Genomic DNA, 19,501 nt, shown 5'->3' on the forward strand with positions numbered 1-19,501 from the left:
TATATTTAGTACACCCTTAGTATTTTTCAGATGATTTTCAGATCTCTGCGTTAACACAGAGGGGCTCAGAATTTTAAAAAATCATAGAAAAATCCCGATTTCTCTAAAAAAAAAAATTCCCGCCTCAGGAACATGATAGGTAAATGTGAATGGTACCGTTTGAAAGGTTGCTTTACTGTGAAAAGACAAGGTATGAACCATGATGTTACGATAATTAGGGAAGATGCTGTAGCCGCTTGATTGAAAGTCTATAATTTACCCCCCCCCCCCACCAAAAAAAAATCCGGAATTTTAAAGAGAGAGAATTTTAAATATTTTGGTGTACGTAATGGACTCAACACGGAATCTGGAACTTCAAAATCTTTTAACCCTCCGATAGTTTTCTAATATTTGTTTTAAATTGCTGTACATTTCTTGTATTAATTGTTTATATTTTTCCGAAATATCTTTTTATCTTGAAGACTTCTTCGTACTTCTGGCCTTAAAACTCTCTTTCACTGCCTTTTCTCGAGTATATGAACAGCGATGCAGTTCTTTTTGCTTTCTACAAACTTCATTGTTTCAATTCAAATATATTATCCATTGTTGTCTTACCTTACATTATTCTTATATTACTGTCACCTCATCTATGAGTAGATTCTGTTTTATATAGTCTTGGCTCTGAAAAGGGACGTAAATTCAAATTAATGTAAGCCTTTTCCAATCATCGATGATCCGTTTTCTATAATTCTTTCCAATATATTCCAATATATGACGCATTAGTTTTATACCCCTAGCACAAGGGCGCCGGTTTCTTGCAGAATATATATATATATCTTGAGATATATATTGAGATGCAGAAATATGCAATATTTGGCATAATTTAAGTGCAATACAATAGGGGGGCCCACATGAGCTATGGGGGAACCCGAGCCCCCTGGCCCCCCAGGATGCTCAAGGGTAAATCAGTATCATTCCTTATAACAACAAAACATCTATGCTGATTTTTCTTTCTCTTTGCCACTAATCTATTCATGGTTTTCGAACATCTTTTAATCAGTAATTAAAAATTACAATAGTTCTGACAGGATGCCATATGAAAGGGAAGGAGAATTCCTTCGGGAATCCACTTTGATCTTTCTTTGTCACCAGCGTATACTGTCATTTAGATGGCCAGTAGTATGCTTCACAATCCTGAGACTCCAGGTTCAAACTTCGTGTTTAACCATCCTTTTCCCGTGTTTTCCTAGCTGAATCCCGGGACGATACCTTTAAATACCTTGGCGGCTTTCTTACAGTTCATTTGTCCATTATTATTCATTGTTAATGACTTTTATTGTAAATTGCCTTCACAGACGCTTTTTAAAAATAATAAATTTACGTCTTCCTAGTTCTTTTGGTTACAACATCCTGATCCTGAGCGACCACTGGAAATCAAACTATAGGTTTCTTTCCAAATAAGATTATTCTAATGTAAAGGAAGACCATGGGAATTGCTCCAAAGATTTTTGTTTTTAAGTCACATTTACAGCTTTGAGTTCATTGGGGTTAATCGTGTTTAAAAGTAATATTACCTAACAGCAAAATATTTCGTGTTTACATATCTCTTTTTGAAGCACGTCACATACATTAGAAATTCAATGACAAATTGACTATGTCTGCAAGGGTAGTATGTTTTAAAAGCATCTTTGTCAGCAGACTATCCGTGCTGTCATTAAATTCAGAGAAGACACAGAGAGAAGAAACGCCAATAAGTTAATACGTTCTTGATTTCACCAAGAAAAAGAATTATTTTGGATGTGGCAGTTTATATGAGGCAGGTGCGACAGTATCTTTTAACCACTTGTTTCACTATTTTCGAAGTTAAACTGCATTTGAGATCTTAGAAGTATATGTTCAGCCCTTAATATTAATTCAATTTTGAGCCGCGAAAGTTTCTTCTCGATCAAAATGCATTGTTGAGTGTATATCTCCATTTCTTTCTTGATCGCTGGCGCGTCACCTGCCTTCTCTACCTGTACCGTTTCTCATTTCTCACGAACGCCAGCAACCTGCTGCACCTCCTCCAGTTAGAGACGAGACTTCGCACTGAGAGGTTGGGATTACGTCCGTCGAACCCGGCTCGTCGCCTGCAGCGACGGACGACCAGCGGGTATTTTTTTTTCGTAGATCATGGCGGCAATATTAGCGCCATCTTCAGCCCAAAGACCATGAAGAGACGACGCCGAAGAAAACAATTGTTGTGCTTCGATCTTCAATAGTAAATGTGTTTCTTCATTGTTGTGGATGCTCATCTGTGATTACAGAATAATTTTGTTGTAATTGTTAGAAAGGTGTTCTTGCCGAAAACCATGAAATGAAATTATTTTTAAGTGACACAATTAAGTGCTTTAAGTGTTAGTGTTCTTTTTCTGTGTGTGAATGTGTGTGAGATTTGTATTAGTTCTATTTCTGACCTTCTAATTTTTTTGTGGAACTCCTAATCAAATAATGATGCTCAATATGGTAGTGTTAGACTTAACTCGGATACGGATATCATTATTGGTGACGGCGTTAGTGCTATTAGGAACTGAAATAGGTAAGTGTTACAATAAGAAAATAGTCGTACAAAAACAAAAGTGCTTTATAGAAGTTTATTTTAGGCGTTTGCATTTTAATAACAAATGTTTATTATTAATGTTCTTATGTTTATTATGTTGTGGTGTACGCGTATGATAACGCAGTCTGTGTAAGCTGGCTACAAGAACAGGTGGCATATTTAGAACATCAATAGCAAATAACTTATTCCGATTTCGCTATAACTTTGGGGTGGGAGGACATTCAGATGTTTGGTTGCACACAAGGGTCTAAGAAGGCATATATGAGGATTTTAAGACAAATTGAATTCAAATTATGCAAAATATTGTATATTCATAAAAAATACATATAACAATAAAATACATACCTATTCAAAAAAAATATGGGGCCCACATGAGCATTAGGGGCCCGTTCCCTGCCCCCCCCCCCCAAGAGCAGCGCCATTGATTATTCCTCAATTGAAATATTAAAGAATATTAGATCTGAGATTTAAAATTGTGTGAACTTTAAAAGATTTCTGCAGATTATCCTTCTTCAATAATTTTCAAATAATTAAGAAACCAAAGACTGTGTTAAAATTTGGTCCGAAGCAGTCCAGTACGAACAAAGTACTACGCTCTACCATTGGCGTGCGCACGTGGGAGCAAGTGGGGGCGCCCGCCCCACCTAATATTTTGTCATTGGGTTTTTTTTTTTTTTTGATTTTTAAAAATAATTTTCTCAGCTAATATGAATTATATTTCACAAAAACGGACTCTGAAAGACGTCTGTAATCATAGCTATACAAAATAACACTTTGAACTTTGCAATACTCGATCAAAATTTCCCGATTTAATTATATTTCAATCTTTCTTCCGTTTGTTTCCTCCCAGCAATATATTATCACACACACACACCTAACACACTATCTGTAGGCGCCGACTGTAAAAGGGAGTTGGGGCGAAGCTTTTCTGTTTCTTCTCTCCAATCTAAAAGCAGAGGGGTTTTGCTCTTACACAATTATAAAGAAAGTAATGATTACAAGGTGGTTGCATATCTTCAGGAGTACCGCTATTGATTTGCCCTCCTAATCCAAGGGTCAGCGCACGCCTGTGGGCCCTACCATACAGATAGATTTAGGATCGTACTATGAAGGAAATGGTCACTGTTTATAAAATATTTACTGTTTATTGCATTCACTATTATATCGTCAAATAACATCTTGTCTATCTTGTTTCATAGTACCAGGCTTTCTCCCAGAAAATTTTATGCGGAGAAAGAAAAAAAATGAAAAAAAAAAACTTTCAATTTAAGGTCCCACAATTATGTCCTTTAGGCTAAGGGAGATGATGATTAAAGCAAGTGAATGATGATGGAAGAATTGGTGGAATGAGAATGTGGAAGTAAGTGGGAGTATACCGAGAAAACTCACGGATTCAATGTTGTCCATCACAAACTTACATGGGCGGATCCAAGGGGGGCTATAGGGGCTATAGCTCCCCCCTGACGCTCAGGTATACACTGGATAAAATGGGTTTCAATCCTGCTTTACACTGGATAAAACGGCAAACAATGGTTTAACCCTCCCTTGATCATATCCTGGATCCGCCACTGTGGGCGGGTATCGAACCAGGAACCATATGGGCCAAAGAGAAGCGCTCTACCACAGAACCACCATGCCGTCCGGAGAAAGAGGGTCTAAATCAAAATATGGACAGGGGGCGCACTTACAGGGAAGGTTTACCGGATCCGCCCCCCCCCCCCAGAACTTTGTAATTCGTATATATTACTAGAGACCGGATGTTTAGGCACTAAAAACCTGGAAAATAGACAGGCAAATGGGCACTAAAAGTTTAAAAATAGGCAGTAAAATAGGCACTAAACTGTATCTCGAAATAATGAAGATAAATACTCAATACCATTAAAAAATAGATTCAAGTAATAGATGATGTTCAAAGAATATAGAAACATACTTGTTTGTTAATATCTTCTTTTATTGTATACATAAAAACGAAGCTTGTTATGCATTCCATATATACAGGGTAAACCTGAAAGTTGTGCACATACTTCGGAAGGTGATTCCTGACATCAAAAGAAGACAAAAAGTCCTCTTGCATGTTGTGGAATTCCGCCTCGTGTACGAGTGACAGGAGACCAATTGGAATCGAAAATCGAATCCTGACCATTGAAACGAGACATAAAGGTGTGCGCATACTTCGGAAGGTGATTCGTGACATTCAAGAGGACTTTTTGTCTTCCTTTCATGTCACGAATCACCTCTCGAACTATGTGCGCATGGTTCCGTTCGAATTGACAGGATTCGATTTTCGATTCCAAGTTGGCACCACTGTCACTCGTACACGACACGGAATTCGACAAAATACAAGAGGACTTTTTGTCTTCTTTTGATATCATTAATCACCTCCCGAAGTATGTGCACATCTTTGAAGTTCACCCTGTATACTATTGTTATGTACCACGTGCTTGTGTTTACGAACATCTACTATGCTTATATATGTGTGTATTATTTATGTTATATAAATTACATATTTTCCCAATGAATGCTTATTTTGAAGGAAATTCATAGAATAGGCAACATTAGACACTAAAGCAATTATTTAGGCAGTAAAGGTCGAAATAGGCAAAATAGGCAAAATAAAATTGGCTTAGATCAAAACTATAACCTTCCATATAAACTTTAAAACGTTACTTTTGATCATATCTTTAATATTAAAGAATAGACATTTTGCCTAACATCCGGTCTCTATATATTACAAATATATACTTTCTTAATAAAAATACACTTGTTTAACAGAGAAATGATTGTTGTAGTTAAAGATTTAATCTTTTACTTCATCTCTAGCTTTCCTTTTCTTATAAAAGGAATGTACTGTATTTCTATTATTCTTTCTGAGAGTATAGGAGACGGTACTTAATAATTACTTATCGTCCTTTCGAGTACAAAATAATACGATTCAATACTACGTAAACGTAACGTTTTGTAGTATTGGACTCCCCCCAAAATTTAGACCCCTCTCAACAAAACTTCCTGGGTGCATGTCTGGTGAGGGGGTTGTGCTGGGATTCTTGATAGCTAAGCTTACATATATAAAAGAATATTATCGAGCTCATTCGTGGCTAAGCAGTTAGTATATGCGCTTTTGGCGTCTGGGTTCAATTCCCGGCGGGAGTTCATGTAGTTCGAATTCTACGTTAATCAGTAGGTCCACAATCAACTCAACTCAAAAGAATATTGAAACTTCGCGAATGCAGATCTTAATACAGTTGGCCGAAGAAATGACGTACAACGTGCTAAAAGAACAGGGGCGTCATTTAGGGAGGGGCATTTGCCCCCCCCTGAGTTTGAGATGTATATAGATTTTATCAATAGAATAGTAGTAAATCAGTGAGAAACGCGAAATTTTACTAATATCAAGGGGTCTTGCCCCCCAAGCAAAATGTGAAATGACGCTCCTGTAAAAGAACTGCCCTGCGCAAGAGTAGTATATTTTATTATTATTATTATTATTATTATTATTATTATTATTATTATTATTATTATTATTATTATTATTATTATTATTATTATTATTATTATTATTATTTTAAATTTAGTGTCCCGTTTCAGCACCGAGACTATATAAGTCGTTGATCTATAGCTTTTTAAAAATTCCTAACTACCTTAATCAGTGGCGTATTTACGATTTTTTGTTTCGCGGGAGGGGGGGGGCTTTGCCTGGAAATGTGAAAATTCTGCAAGATATTTCATTTACTTCACTATAGTAGGTAAGATTTTTTTGGGGGGGATTAAGCCCGGAAGCCCCCTTAAATACTCCACTGTCCTTAATCCCTTTAACGCTCTTCACCTAGAATCAAACATGAGATCAAGTGTGCCAAAGGAGCGCGCGCTATCCACTAGAACAAGGGGAAGAACAAAACTAACATGTAATCGCAAAATTTATCTTAACTCGGAGTATGAGGTGGGACGAAAGGCCCCGTTGATTTCTTTGTAGGACACTATGAATTTTCTATTTCAATGTAATCTTTTACTTTTTCAGGTATATTGAAAATTGAGAATAACAATAAAAAATAAATACCTACATCTGTTTTCCAGTGGTGGGGGTGGCTCTTAAGGAAGCCAAAAATACATTTTTATCTCTAGAAGCTAAGGGAAGAAATGGTTCCTAATATCACCGATGTGACTTCCCTCATAAACCGCCTTTGGTTATCATTATCTTGAGTCTTCGTTAGGCTTCTCACTGCTTTTTTGTTAATAATTCAGTAACACCAGAAATAGAATGATTTTGGAAAGTGGACCATTAGTTGTTTACAAAATTCTGTTAAATGAGCCAATGGCGTACACAAAAGGAGAGATTTCGTGATTTACCCCTCCCTTCTTCAACAAGATATTGAAAAATGAGATTGAGAGCTTAAACCCCCTCCCCCTGGATGAAATTCTGCGTACGCCACTCAGATGAACTAATATTTGTGTACAAGACGTTTCATATGGTGGAGATATTTGAGTGCCCGATACTGATAGTATGTAAGCTGCGCACCCATTTTTGCTGCCTATGAGAAAAGATCTTGAAACAGTTACCTATTAGCATAGAGTAAAGGACTAATTACTTCCTCGCTGCATGACATTATTTCATTTAAAAGGATTGTGTAGGCAATATTGTTTACTACCTAGATTTTTGATACTATTTTACTACTTTTAAGGAAATCGCTAAAATAATAACAATAACAAAAAAGTGACGGAAGCATAGAGCAGACGTTTCATATGTGAAATATTTTTCAAAAGGAAATGCAATTTCTAGTTTAACGTCCCACAGTTAGGCCTTTAGGCTAAGGGAGACGGATGGTTAATGAAAGTGAATGAGTATGAAATAACAAGTATTCGTAGAATGATAATGTGGAGGGAAACTAGAGAACCCGAGAAAATTCGCCACATGATCTTGTTTACGACAAACTTACATGGCCGGGATCAAACCAGGACCCTCTACCATCGTCCATAGACCTCCTCTAGCGTGGACCAAACGTTTTCCTAGGATTGGTAAGGGACATAACATTTATTAAAAAAAAAAAAAAAAAAAAAGTCGTTGCTACTGATTTGGTTCTGCAAATCCTACTCACAGCTTAAGCTGTCTTTAAAAAGACCAAGAGAACATTACAATTAAGATTTTGAAGAAATGAATAACATCTTTAAGCCTTCCTTTTCTATTAGAATCCTACCTAAACATCAGGCTGCGTTCAAGCAGCTAAAGAAGCCAATGGAACAATATAGACCTAATTCTTTGTTGTTGCAGATAGCACCATATAAGCACTTACCTAGATTCACTACAACCTGGCACTTATACGGTTATCCACATTTAAAGTTGTGTAAGAACGGAAGAAGAAAAGGCGTGGCCGTAATTTTTTGGAAGTATGTTCTTTCATATATACACTCCAAATGCAACGGTATATTAATTTAGTAAGGACAAAAGTAACTTTTCTGTTTTCTAAATAGATGTACGTAATCGGTAAAGATTCTTGCTTAGTAATTGAGAGATTTCCAGCTCAAATCACGCTACTGATCGTTCTGGCTAAGGGTTTTCGAAGATTTTCTCTCACTTCTTGGATGGTACCTTGAATAAGTACCTTAAACAATTACTTATCCTTGTGCACGTTAATTTACGGCCGTTAATGTGTTCAGGGTAATTACGTAAAATGTCTGTGGATCAATCCAATAGACTGATTGCCTCTCTGGATCACAGTGTGTGATTTTACCTATTCGAAGATCGTGTATAAATAATATGATTATCTATTTAGTTAAATATACTTCTATGTGGCAATCAAAAACATATATATATATATATATATATATATATATATATATATATATATATATATATATATATATATATATATATATATATATATATATATATATATATATATATATATATATAAGGTTGTTGAATTCAGGGTTACTAGATTACTTGTTTTCACCCGTTTTTGAGACCCTTTATTCTCCTCCCCCATTGAATTATCTGGCAAACGCTGAAACTCACCTGTTTTTCTAACTATAGAAGAAAGCTTGTTTCTTTCCAGCAACAAAAAAGCAGAAAAAAATATGTTTGTTACTATCTTTGCTTGTTGTGCACAGTTCGTTGAACCCCTTTCGTTTCTTTCTTTCTTTTTTTTTTTTCTAATTCCAGACATTGCAGAGTGTTATCGTTAAGTCCAGTCAATTATTGAATATATGGTTTAATCTACAATTTTCTGATTGATACAGTTCAGGATTTCTCAATCTAGAGGCTAGATCGATCAGAGGGTCGCGAGAGGAGTGTAGCGAAAGGACGTAAATATTAGTGTAATTAGGATTTACTGGCGGAAAAAAGTTATTTTATTTTATTTTTTTTAATTACACTTTGCATCTTATACTCAGTGTCAAATACAGCAAAGGATGTTGAACAAATAAAGAATCATATTTTAAAAAATGGAATAAAAATGGGATAAGACTGGTCAAAAACTGCAAATATAACACACCATCAGTTTCTCTACCTCTTCTTAGACTATAAAGTTATCCATTCCTCGGAAATTAAATAGTTCTTATTTTCACGTTTTTATTAGATCACTATCTTATTATTATTATTATTATTATTATTATTATTATTTTGTTAAAATCAGATCGTAAATTTCACGCCTTTCTCTTAAATAGAGCTTTAAAATTTTGTAAAGATACCTAAACCCGATAACAATATACTTTCACATAATTTTCTCTGTAGTTGGTCGTTTTACTAGCTCCTTCGTGGCTAAGCGGTTAGCGTACACGCCTTTGGCGTGGGAGACCCGGTGGGAGCTCATGTGATTCGGATTCCACGTTAAACAGTAGGTCCACGTCTCATATAGCCTCGCTGTTGAATGGGACGTTAAAATCAACTCGACTCGATCGTTTTACTGTAAAAATATTTCTCGTCGTATCCTATTCCGTTATGCAATCAAAAATGCTCTCAAGTTCACACGTATAGTATAACATTCAGGAGATCTTCGTATTTTAGTTTTGTGCTACATTCTGAGAAATTACGATGAACTTCAAGAACTGATTGAATGTGAAAACACCTTATAACAAAATGCAAAAAATGATGACCGTAAAAAATTAAAAACAATGCTTTTGTAACACACACATAAAAAAGTAGAAAATAGCTTAGTAGAGTCAAATTAAGAAATGGAAATAAGATTGTAAAAACATTAAGATTGATTGATTTATACTAGGTTACTTTGAATCGCTTAGAATGCCAGTGCTTTTATAGTGTTATTTAAATTTCTTCATTTTACACGAACAAAACAGTTATTTTCTCCTTTTTCTTCGTGCATTTTATAAAAAACTTAATTTTTGAAATTATTTTTACGGTTGAAATTAATATAATACGTAGATAGGCAAACATATACACTTATACACTGTTGATAATTAAGCAATAAGCATATATACTTGTGCATGAATAAACTATGATTATTCTACTGTACTTAAAGCCGACAAAATAAATTTTCTCGTTGCAACGTGTTCTGTTTATAATATGTCCCGTACGAGTAAAGGTAAGGTTGACTCTCGTCAGTGAAGGGCAGTGTACTCTCAAGTACAAAATTCTTGCTGTGTAATTGTTGAACATTACGGGGAGGAACACAGTCAGTATATTTTTATTGGTTTATTTGTACTCTTGTCGTAATTTTGCATGTAGAATCTGAAGATCTTCATAATCAGATATTTTAAATGTTGGGAGTGTGGAGACTTAAGGGGATTACTTACTAATCTTCCTTACATGTAGCTATGAAGGACTCATGCTAATCAGAAAGTGATTTTAAGTTAGATGTTTGTGTGGTCAGCATTTCGCGATTTTCATTATCGGTAGTTAGTGGTTTACTTGATCAGAGTTTGCTACATCTTTCATCAATCTAGTAGTTCCCCAATTAGCATCATGACTCTAGGTGATCGGAGTTTCTTATTGGTTGGATTGGGGTTAAGTACCCGGCTATTTGGCAGCGTTTGCAAAGCGTATTTATTGCTCATGCGTACGCTTGGAATACGCTGACCATGTATTTAAATGTGATGGCTAATCACAAACACGAAAGCAATAAAAACGCGGAGAAAACGTCAGCTCGAGCGTATTTGGTGCGTTTCGGAACAATAGACCGCCTGCTATTTAAAAGATGTCAAAAGGAAGGACAAAAAGGAAAGACGTGTTGCCAGGCAAGGGGATTGTAGCAAGAAACAGCTGCTTGGAAGATGCTTTGTGCAGAGTATTGGAACTCTGCTATTATAGACCTGGACCTGGCAAAAAGAACCGGAAACCCTGACTGGCTCACAGTATGATTTATTACTCTGATGAAAGTAAAATTACGGAGTAGCCACCTTGACCGCGTTCCCTGCGGGGGGTAACGCATTCTCAAATAGCCATACGCTTATTGTCCCTTTCCAGCTTAACGTCTTAACGTCCCTTTCCGGCTTAATATCTGATTATCCTCGGTCTCCTAGAACGGGACGTTAACCTCTAAATCGATTAGTCGCTAATTCTTAATTCTACTCTTGTAATTATTTAAAAGGAAAACTGTGCCGATTAATTTTGTTTAAACGTCTTTTTATGATTTATCTTAAACTGTTACAGTGCATATTTTACGAGTTTAACGCATATTAACGTGTCATCGGTTTTTGTTTATTAAATTTTCCTTTTCAAAAGTAAAACTACAGAGCGGCCCAAAAGTAGGTATACAGTCGCGTACTATTGGTCATGACACTTTATATCATTTAATTATTGTTATCCATACAGGTATTGGCAATTTCTTCCGTATCCATTCTTAATTTATTTTCACTTATACCTTAAGCTCAGAACAAACCAAAGCAAATAAATTCATTATCTTAATAAATTAAAATATCATACTTAATTGATGCTGGTCTGTATACCTACTTTTGGGCCACCCTGTAATTAAGTTTGGCTTCTACAGATGTGATTTTTTTTTTATCTGAGCAAAACTCTTCCATGATAAGTGTTGTCTCCATAAGCTAGACGAAATAGGATTTTTATGGTGAGGTGTTAGACGAAACAGCACCAATGAATCTTTTGTACTTGCTTCTTGTAAAATAGTCAGCACAGCCAGTTCCTTAAGCACTAAACTTGTTTCGCACATCTCTTTCAGCCTTGCAGCATGTAGATATAATTTGAAATTACCGTGCAATTTCCATATTTAAAGTTCGAAACAACTACGCACCTACTTTTTCCTAGTGCCCTTTTGTGGAAAAAGATGTTTATATTATTTATAGTATTACTCTTTAAAATTTATTTTCGAACTTTTGGAAACCACTATTGAATATTAGATTTGGAGACCTGGAGTTCGATTCCCGTGGCGTTAACTTCAGCTTTCCATGATGTAGCTCACTATCGCAGCGGTGTGATGCTCTGGAACAAATCATAAACTATCCGAAGCACAACGTTGTAAGGCAAATTAAATTTACATATTAATATATTCAGATTTAGCGAACCCAAGCGTAATGCATATCTATATGTTAACTAACACACGTTCGCACACAAGAATCAAGGTCAAACTTATCTTACAAACTTGACCACATCCAGTTTTACAAATATATGTAATGGAGCTTTATAGCCACGTTCTCAATTTGTGGTATTTCGGTATTTAATATGTTAAACAATCCGATTTTTTTTTTAATGTTACTTGTGTTTTTATCTTTAGTTTAGACTTCAGAGCAATACATGTCTATAGATGTTCAGACAATCAAAATTAACAATCATACTCAGGGACGTACGCAAAGGGTAGGTTCTGGAGTGCCCCCCCCCCCAAATCTTTTCGCTAAATTTAGTCTAATGTTAGAGGTGATTTTACAAATCTTAATAAATTAATCCTCATGTTGAATTTGGACCGCCCCAAAAGCTTTGGACCCCTCCCGTCCGAAATAAATTCCTCCGTACGTGTCTGATCATACCATTTGAGAAAGATGCTCATTTCCATTAGCATCTACTCTCATTTTTGTTTACATGCTCCAGCTCGTACGCGCTGCAATCTAGTGTAAGAATTTCGATTTAATTATGAATTGGAAGTAGTGAACGAGGACATAAGTGCAATAATTATGACACTAACAGAAAAATTCTCTGTAAGAGATATGATTTCAAAAATGAAGTTTTACTCAATTAAGTACACAAGGACAGTAGAGGTTAACGTAAACCACTCTACTGTGAATTAGAGCTTAACTTGTTCCTACTGGGAATCCAATCCGGGTCTCCAGGATCGAAGCAAATGACCATGTTACCCATGAAGGAGCTCTAAATGTTTCATTAGCGTAAAAGAAAAAAAAAAGTTATGTCGTGTATAGGTAGTTGAAACACTTTGATGGGAAAGCTTAATGTTTTATCTTTTTCCTCGTCGTTCAGCAATCTGTGGATTGGTTTGATGCAGCTTTTCACTCTTCATTACCCTGAGCCAGACTTCCATCTTGTAATGTCTTTATATATATATATATATATATATATATATATATATATATATATATATATATATATATATATATATATATATATCTTTAATTACTTGGTCCGACTTGTAATCTGTCTTCTCTGCACCTTGTATTACTTGATCGGACTAGTAAGCTGTCTTCTCTACATCTTGTATTATTTGGTCCGTCTTGTAATCTGTTTTCTCTACATCTTGTATTACTTGGTCCGTCTTGTAATCTGTTTTCTCTACATCTTGTATTACTTGGTCCGTCTTGTAATCTGTTTTCTCTACATCTTGTATTATTTGGTCCGTTTTGTAATCTGTTTTCTCTACATCTTGTATTACTTGGTCCGTCTTGTAATCTGTTTTCTCTACATCTTGTATTACTTGGTCTGTCTTGTAATCGGTTTTCTCTACATCTTGTATTACTTGGTCCGTAATCGCGGCCTGCCTCTGAGTATTTCTTCTTCCGCCGTTCCTTTCATACCTAATAGCGTGATTTCTCCATGTTTCATAATATGTCCAATTATCCTATTTCTTTTCCTCGAAATAGGTTCTTTTTTTTTTTTTTCCTCTTAACATTTCCAACGCTCTTTCATTTTATATTTATCTATCTAACTTTCAACGTTCTTCCATAACACCACGTTTCGAAGGATTCCATCCTCTATTTTCTTCTTCTTATAGAGTGCATGCCTTATATTCATACAACACCACACACCATACAAATGGTCTCGTTGGTTGAAGTTTATTGACCCTTTCAACACCAAGACTATGCAAGACATGAACCCACAGTTTAAGGCTTAATCTGAACCATAGAAATGTATTAAAATTTGAGTATTCTCCCATTAGGAATCGAACCCAAGGCTCCATGGACCAAAGACGCGCGCGCTAGCCACTAGGTCAGCTAGAATAGCATAGATATGTTTCATTATTTTTTTTGTTTGTTTCGATATTTTCGGTTAGAAACCTTTTTTCTTCAAATGCTTTTTTCGCCGGAGCCATTCTGGATATTTTTTAAAATCTTGTCTGCACCTATTATTCAGTGTTCCTACTGGCCAGGAAAGTAAGAGAAGTCAGGGAAAACTCAGAGAAAATGGTGCAGGTCAGGGAAACTCAGGGAAAAAGACTGGAAATCAGGGAAATTTTATAAAATAAAGTTTTTCTAACATTAATTGTACATCAATTTCAGTTTAGCCAACCATTATAATAAGTATTTGGTTTTTATTGCTGGTTCGCACCCCCCATGGGGCATATGTTTTTTACTTGTTTAAAGTGTTTTTAGACTTACCTTAATGTAAACACATTACGCATATAGGCGATTTAACATATTTTGGGCTAGTAAGTTTGTGGTTCATTGACGCTTACGGCATGGGGAACATACCTAGAACATACTAGGCACGTTCCCCAGGTACATGTCAGGCATGTACCTAGGGGCGGACATAGACTGTGACTGTCACTTGCCATCCATGTGATTTATCTCTCAGAGGTACATAAGGCACATACTGGACACATTCCCATGTACCTGAGGAAACATGATAGGCATATGCCTCCTATGTAATTGTGCTGTTAGGGTTGGTATCCAGTCAAGAATTGTTTTTGTTCACGATCATTATTTCTTCTTGCAGTATACCCAACTTCAGTATCTTTATTTTCATTCTAATATTCGTCACTTCTTTTATCTGTCATTCTTTTTCTGTCTTTGGGAGTGATTCTTAGTATCTCTCCATGATTCTCTGTGTACGTCGCAGTTAAGTTTTTCAGACTATTAACTCTGTACCACGTGGTTTAAAGGCTTTAAGGATAAGTCTGCTACTGTACTTGACCGAGGACAACCCACGGCCTTTTCTTAATCTTCATGTTGACTCTGCGGAGCTATATGCCACAAGGACATTTTTTTTTAAAATGTTTACACTGAGAAGTAAGTACAATGTAAATATTGTGGAGAACAAAGAGAAGAGTGTGTGTGTATGAACCTTTTATTTTGTAAAAAGTAATAAGGTAGTGGATGAAACGTTATGCAAACAGAAAAAAATACACACATATACCTTATGAATATTTATATTAAAATATCCAGCAGTGGATAGCTATGCGCTAACATCTTACGGCGGGCGAGAGAACTAAGCACAAAGATTTAACTCTCTTTTTTATAATGATAATCGTTCTTTTGTTAAGAGGACCGCCTTAATTAGTTCAAATATCAGAACAATTATGTTTGTTATTAGTGTGTGTGTATGTTTGTGCACTAAAACAAGGAATGCCTTCATTAAGTAAGTATTCAGAGCACTTTACTTAAGAATACCAACATATTCAGTATGATTAAAATAAGAAAGTGAATGATTTTTATGTTCTTATATGCAACTAGTGACTTTCCATAAGAAAAAAAAACGCAGTGAATCTTTTGCCTGTAAGCAAAATGAGACGATGATAAGTACAAAAAAGAATGATGATACGTAAAATAATTGGTGATGATCATCATAATCATCAACTGTAGTCAGTCTACTGTTGAATAAATGTCTCTCTTTCTCTTTGTTTGTTCAGTTATTTTTCAAGTTATTGAGCAGTGTTTTCTGATTTTACCACCCAACTTTATACTAGGAATGCAATGGATGTACCCGATTGCAATGAAATGAGCTGAGCGAGCTTAAACTACGTAATCATTCCTGGCCATTATGCAATAATAAATGCCATTTTTAATTATTGACAAAAAAATCGCGTGAAAACTTTTTCCCCATGTTAAGTCTATGCAAGCGTTTTTCGGTGATTATTCCTCGATGGTACATCGGATTTTTGATTTCGACCTATGTTGTCACTCAGCACGACATACTCTATCAGCGTACTAAGTTTGGTTGAGATCGGCCAAACGGTCTAGGAGGAAGCGTTTTTCGGTGATTATTCCTCGATTGTACATCGGATTTTTGATTTCGACCTATGTTGTCACTCAGCACGACATACTCTATCAGCGTGCTAAGTTTGGTTGAGATCGGCCAAACGGTCTAGGAGGAAGCGCTTTTCGGTGATTATTCCTCGATAGTACATCGGATTTTTGATTTCGACCTATGTTGTCACTCTGCACGACATACTCTATCAGCGTGCTAAGTTTGGTTGAGATCGGCCAAACGGTCTAGGAGGAGTTCGCGGACAACCAAACGGCTAACCCGAGTATAAGAGCTTCGCTTCGCTCAGCTCAACAATATTTCATGGGTCGCTTCTTGTCACTTGACATGGAATCAGCTATTGTTTATGTTCGTTGATTATTATTTCATCTCTTATACTAGTATGTCTTACCTGTTGCTATTTCAGTGTTTCACGTTGATATTGAGATTGGGTTGATTTGATGTTTGTCCCTTCTCAGCACGGGCACTATGCGAGACGCGACCTAATACTAAAAAGTGGGATTTGAATCTCTATTTGAGTTTGTATCGTAAGCACACACACGTTAGCCACTCAGTCATATTCGGAGGCATATTTGAATATTTGTCACTTGTGTCATCTTCCCAGTCTTCCTCCGTGTGAATTTTCTCTTTAATATTACCATTCATATATACCGAAAAAAGTCTCAAGTACTCCAGAAACTTACTCTTAAACACACACAACATAAAATGTATTAAATATCTATCCTACACACAGAAAAAATATTTTCTAGGTATTACAGTTAGAAAATATACTTCACCAGTTGTATAAATTATCAAAACTTTAAAACTAATAATTCGTGGTTATAAATTTTATCTTGAAAACGATACTAACTTTTCTTTTTCATGAATTGAATTGAATCTAACATCTTTAGATGCTAGAAATTGATGATTATGATTATGATTATTGAAGTTTAGCGTCCCCTTTCAGCATTGAGGTTATATAAGACGTCTACTTAAGAGTGGAAAAAGGGCATCCGAACCACTGCAATGCGTTCAGAGCTCTTCTAGCGCGGATCAAACCCAGGGCCACGTACACCAAAGCAGCTAGACCAGCGAGGATATTATTATTTGTGGAACTTTGCACTACATTAACATATAACTGAAAGTTTCGAGACCAGCAAATAATCAAGAAATAAATTACGGTAGATCCGTAGGTTTTACAGATGAAAGTACTGTACAAGTAACCATATCATCATCTCAGTTGTTCAGATAATTGTGTAACACTGTCACGTACGAGAATTAAATCGAATATAGATATTCTTGTGTGCAAATCGAAAGTTAAACCTGACCTTTGCAAGTTCTGTTACTTACAGCATCAATACGAGATTCGTGGAAGCGATATGAAATTTTTTTTCTTATATTTTGCTGACTGAGAAACAGGGAGGAGTATATATCGTTTCATTTTGTATTTTCGCCGAATATGCCTGCAGGTATCACGACCAATGAGTGAAGAAGAGAAGACACTGGGTCATGTCTAGCTGGAGCATCATCTTTTTCTTCCTTGCTCTTGGCTTTGAGGCACAAACATTGGAGGCCAAGTGGTTTTTCTTCGCTTAAGGATTCGGGCACTGTACCAATGCCGCGTTCCAATGCTGGTCGTCGAGTGTATACGATGTATTACACACTACATACCAAACAGTGCGATGTAACCCATATAAATTAACCAACAAAAGGCAGTGTGGCTAACTGGGAGGTTGGAAATACAAGTTCTTATGATTCAGGAATGAAAAGAAGAGTAATTTTCAAAGCAAACAACTTTCGTAATGTGTAATTATTATTTTCTCTTACTTTGTCTCAGAGTCAGTGGCGGTAATGGATAATAAATGAAAATTTCTTCTAGTTATTTTTTTTAATATTGAAATTTATTGCTGATCTCCTTACCAATACAATTCTATACAGGGTGATCCTAATATCACTATATATTTCTGCGAAATATTGATTATTTTCGTTACAAGTAATGAGACAGAACGCTAATCAAAGAAGAACGAAATATATTTTTTTCTGCCCATCTGCGTCCATAGAAATGGAACGACTTTATCCGTAGATCTCGAAAACTCGGCTCCATCAGGTTGGCTATCAAGAACATTGTCAGTATATTACAGCGTACTGGTATTGTTGCAGAAGTTTATTGAAGTATATCATCCCTTACCAGCATCAAGACTGACTGTATGAGACGTGTTCAAATTTCAATGCTCTCCCACCGTGAATTGAACCCGGGACGCCATGCACCAAAGGCGCATGGACCAGCGGGGAAGACTTAGTAGAAAATGGTTCTTTTGTATCATATTTAACATAACCAACACTGGTATAAGAAGGTAAAAATCGTAAGTAATTTTACACAAACAACACCCGATCACCAAATCTTATTCTGTGCTAATACAATGAAGCCAGGTTACTGTTATCTTTTCCCCAGAATCCACTTCTCTTATCGTCTGAACTTTGTCCAAAGAATACTTCCCCCAGGTAGAGTTGCCTACCAGAAATAGGAATACAAAGTAGAATTTGGATACAGTTGGCCAAGAAGTCAGTGGATAAGCTTTGCGAATGCGACATTGAACCTTTGGGTTCCAAAGGCATAGAGTTAGTTAATTTTGCCTATGAGACAATAGTTGAGGCTATCTAGTCTCGGAAGGGTGCCATGACAGTGATATCTCGTCTAGGAAAGCTATATGTTCCTTTTTTGAAGTATTATTATTATTATTGTTATTATTATTATTATTATTATTATTATTATTATTATTATTATTATTATTATTATTATTATTATTATTATTATTATTATTGCTGTATCTCTGTTTAAACCAGTTTGAGCTTAGTAATTTGACGGCCGTCTTTGGGAAGTGCAGATTATTTGAAGAGTTCTTCTCCAAAGAACTTTCTGACCAGATGACAAGTATTTGGTACTACTGATGTTTGGAGATTTGTTAGGAGATCTTTTGTGTTTATCTCTTTAAGTTGTGCCACAGTACTTCTAGAGACAATTGCTGTAGTTGAGATAATAATTGGTCTTATCGTAACTTTCTGACATTTACTTATTTTGAGATGAGTCAATGGCAATGCTACATCTATGACGGTTACTTCTTCGAATTTATGTGCAGATACCGTTACATTTATTCTGATCTCTTAATCCCAATAGAGTTTGTATCTATCATTTTCAAGTACTGGACTTGCTTGATATTTGTACTATAGCTTGGTATCGGTGATTAGTTCGATGATATGTGCTAAAAACTGGTGAATGCTTCTTACAACATTGTTATGTCTTTTTGGATAGTCTGTGGAAGGCATTATACGGCATGAGCCTGTGATATGTTCAATTATTTTTGATATATCTCCGCATTTATTATTATTATTATTATTATTATTATTATTATTATTATTATTATTATTATTATTATTATTATTATTATTATTATTATATGTACATTCGATGACGTATGCATATAGTGGAAATCCACATTAGGTAAGCTTCTACTTTTATCTGTTGTCATCAAGTGCATTTGAAAATTGAAGCCAAACTTGTTAGATACATTATTTTCTGCCAACTTGAAGATATTGAAATTACCGTCCCTTTT

General features: G+C 35.6%; 1 protein-coding gene across 3 annotated transcripts in view; it reads left to right on the plus strand.

The window, feature by feature from the left end:
* The first annotated feature begins 2,015 nt into the window (after window positions 1–2,015).
* The window catches only part of LOC145668151 (uncharacterized), a 180,230-nt gene continuing 162,744 nt past the window's right edge, over window positions 2,016–19,501 (plus strand). For all 3 annotated transcript variants that reach the window (XM_081735737.1, XM_081735738.1, XM_081735739.1), the window contains exon 1: window positions 2,016–2,557. In XM_081735737.1, coding sequence (XP_081591863.1) covers window positions 2,470–2,557 — 88 coding nt within the window. In that variant the 5' untranslated portion in view covers window positions 2,016–2,469. The remainder of the gene's footprint in view (window positions 2,558–19,501) is intronic.

This window comes from Thermobia domestica, chromosome 13 (assembly GCF_964235325.1).
Source record: "Thermobia domestica chromosome 13, izTheDome1.hap1.1, whole genome shotgun sequence".
NCBI lineage: Eukaryota > Metazoa > Arthropoda > Insecta > Zygentoma > Lepismatidae > Thermobia > Thermobia domestica.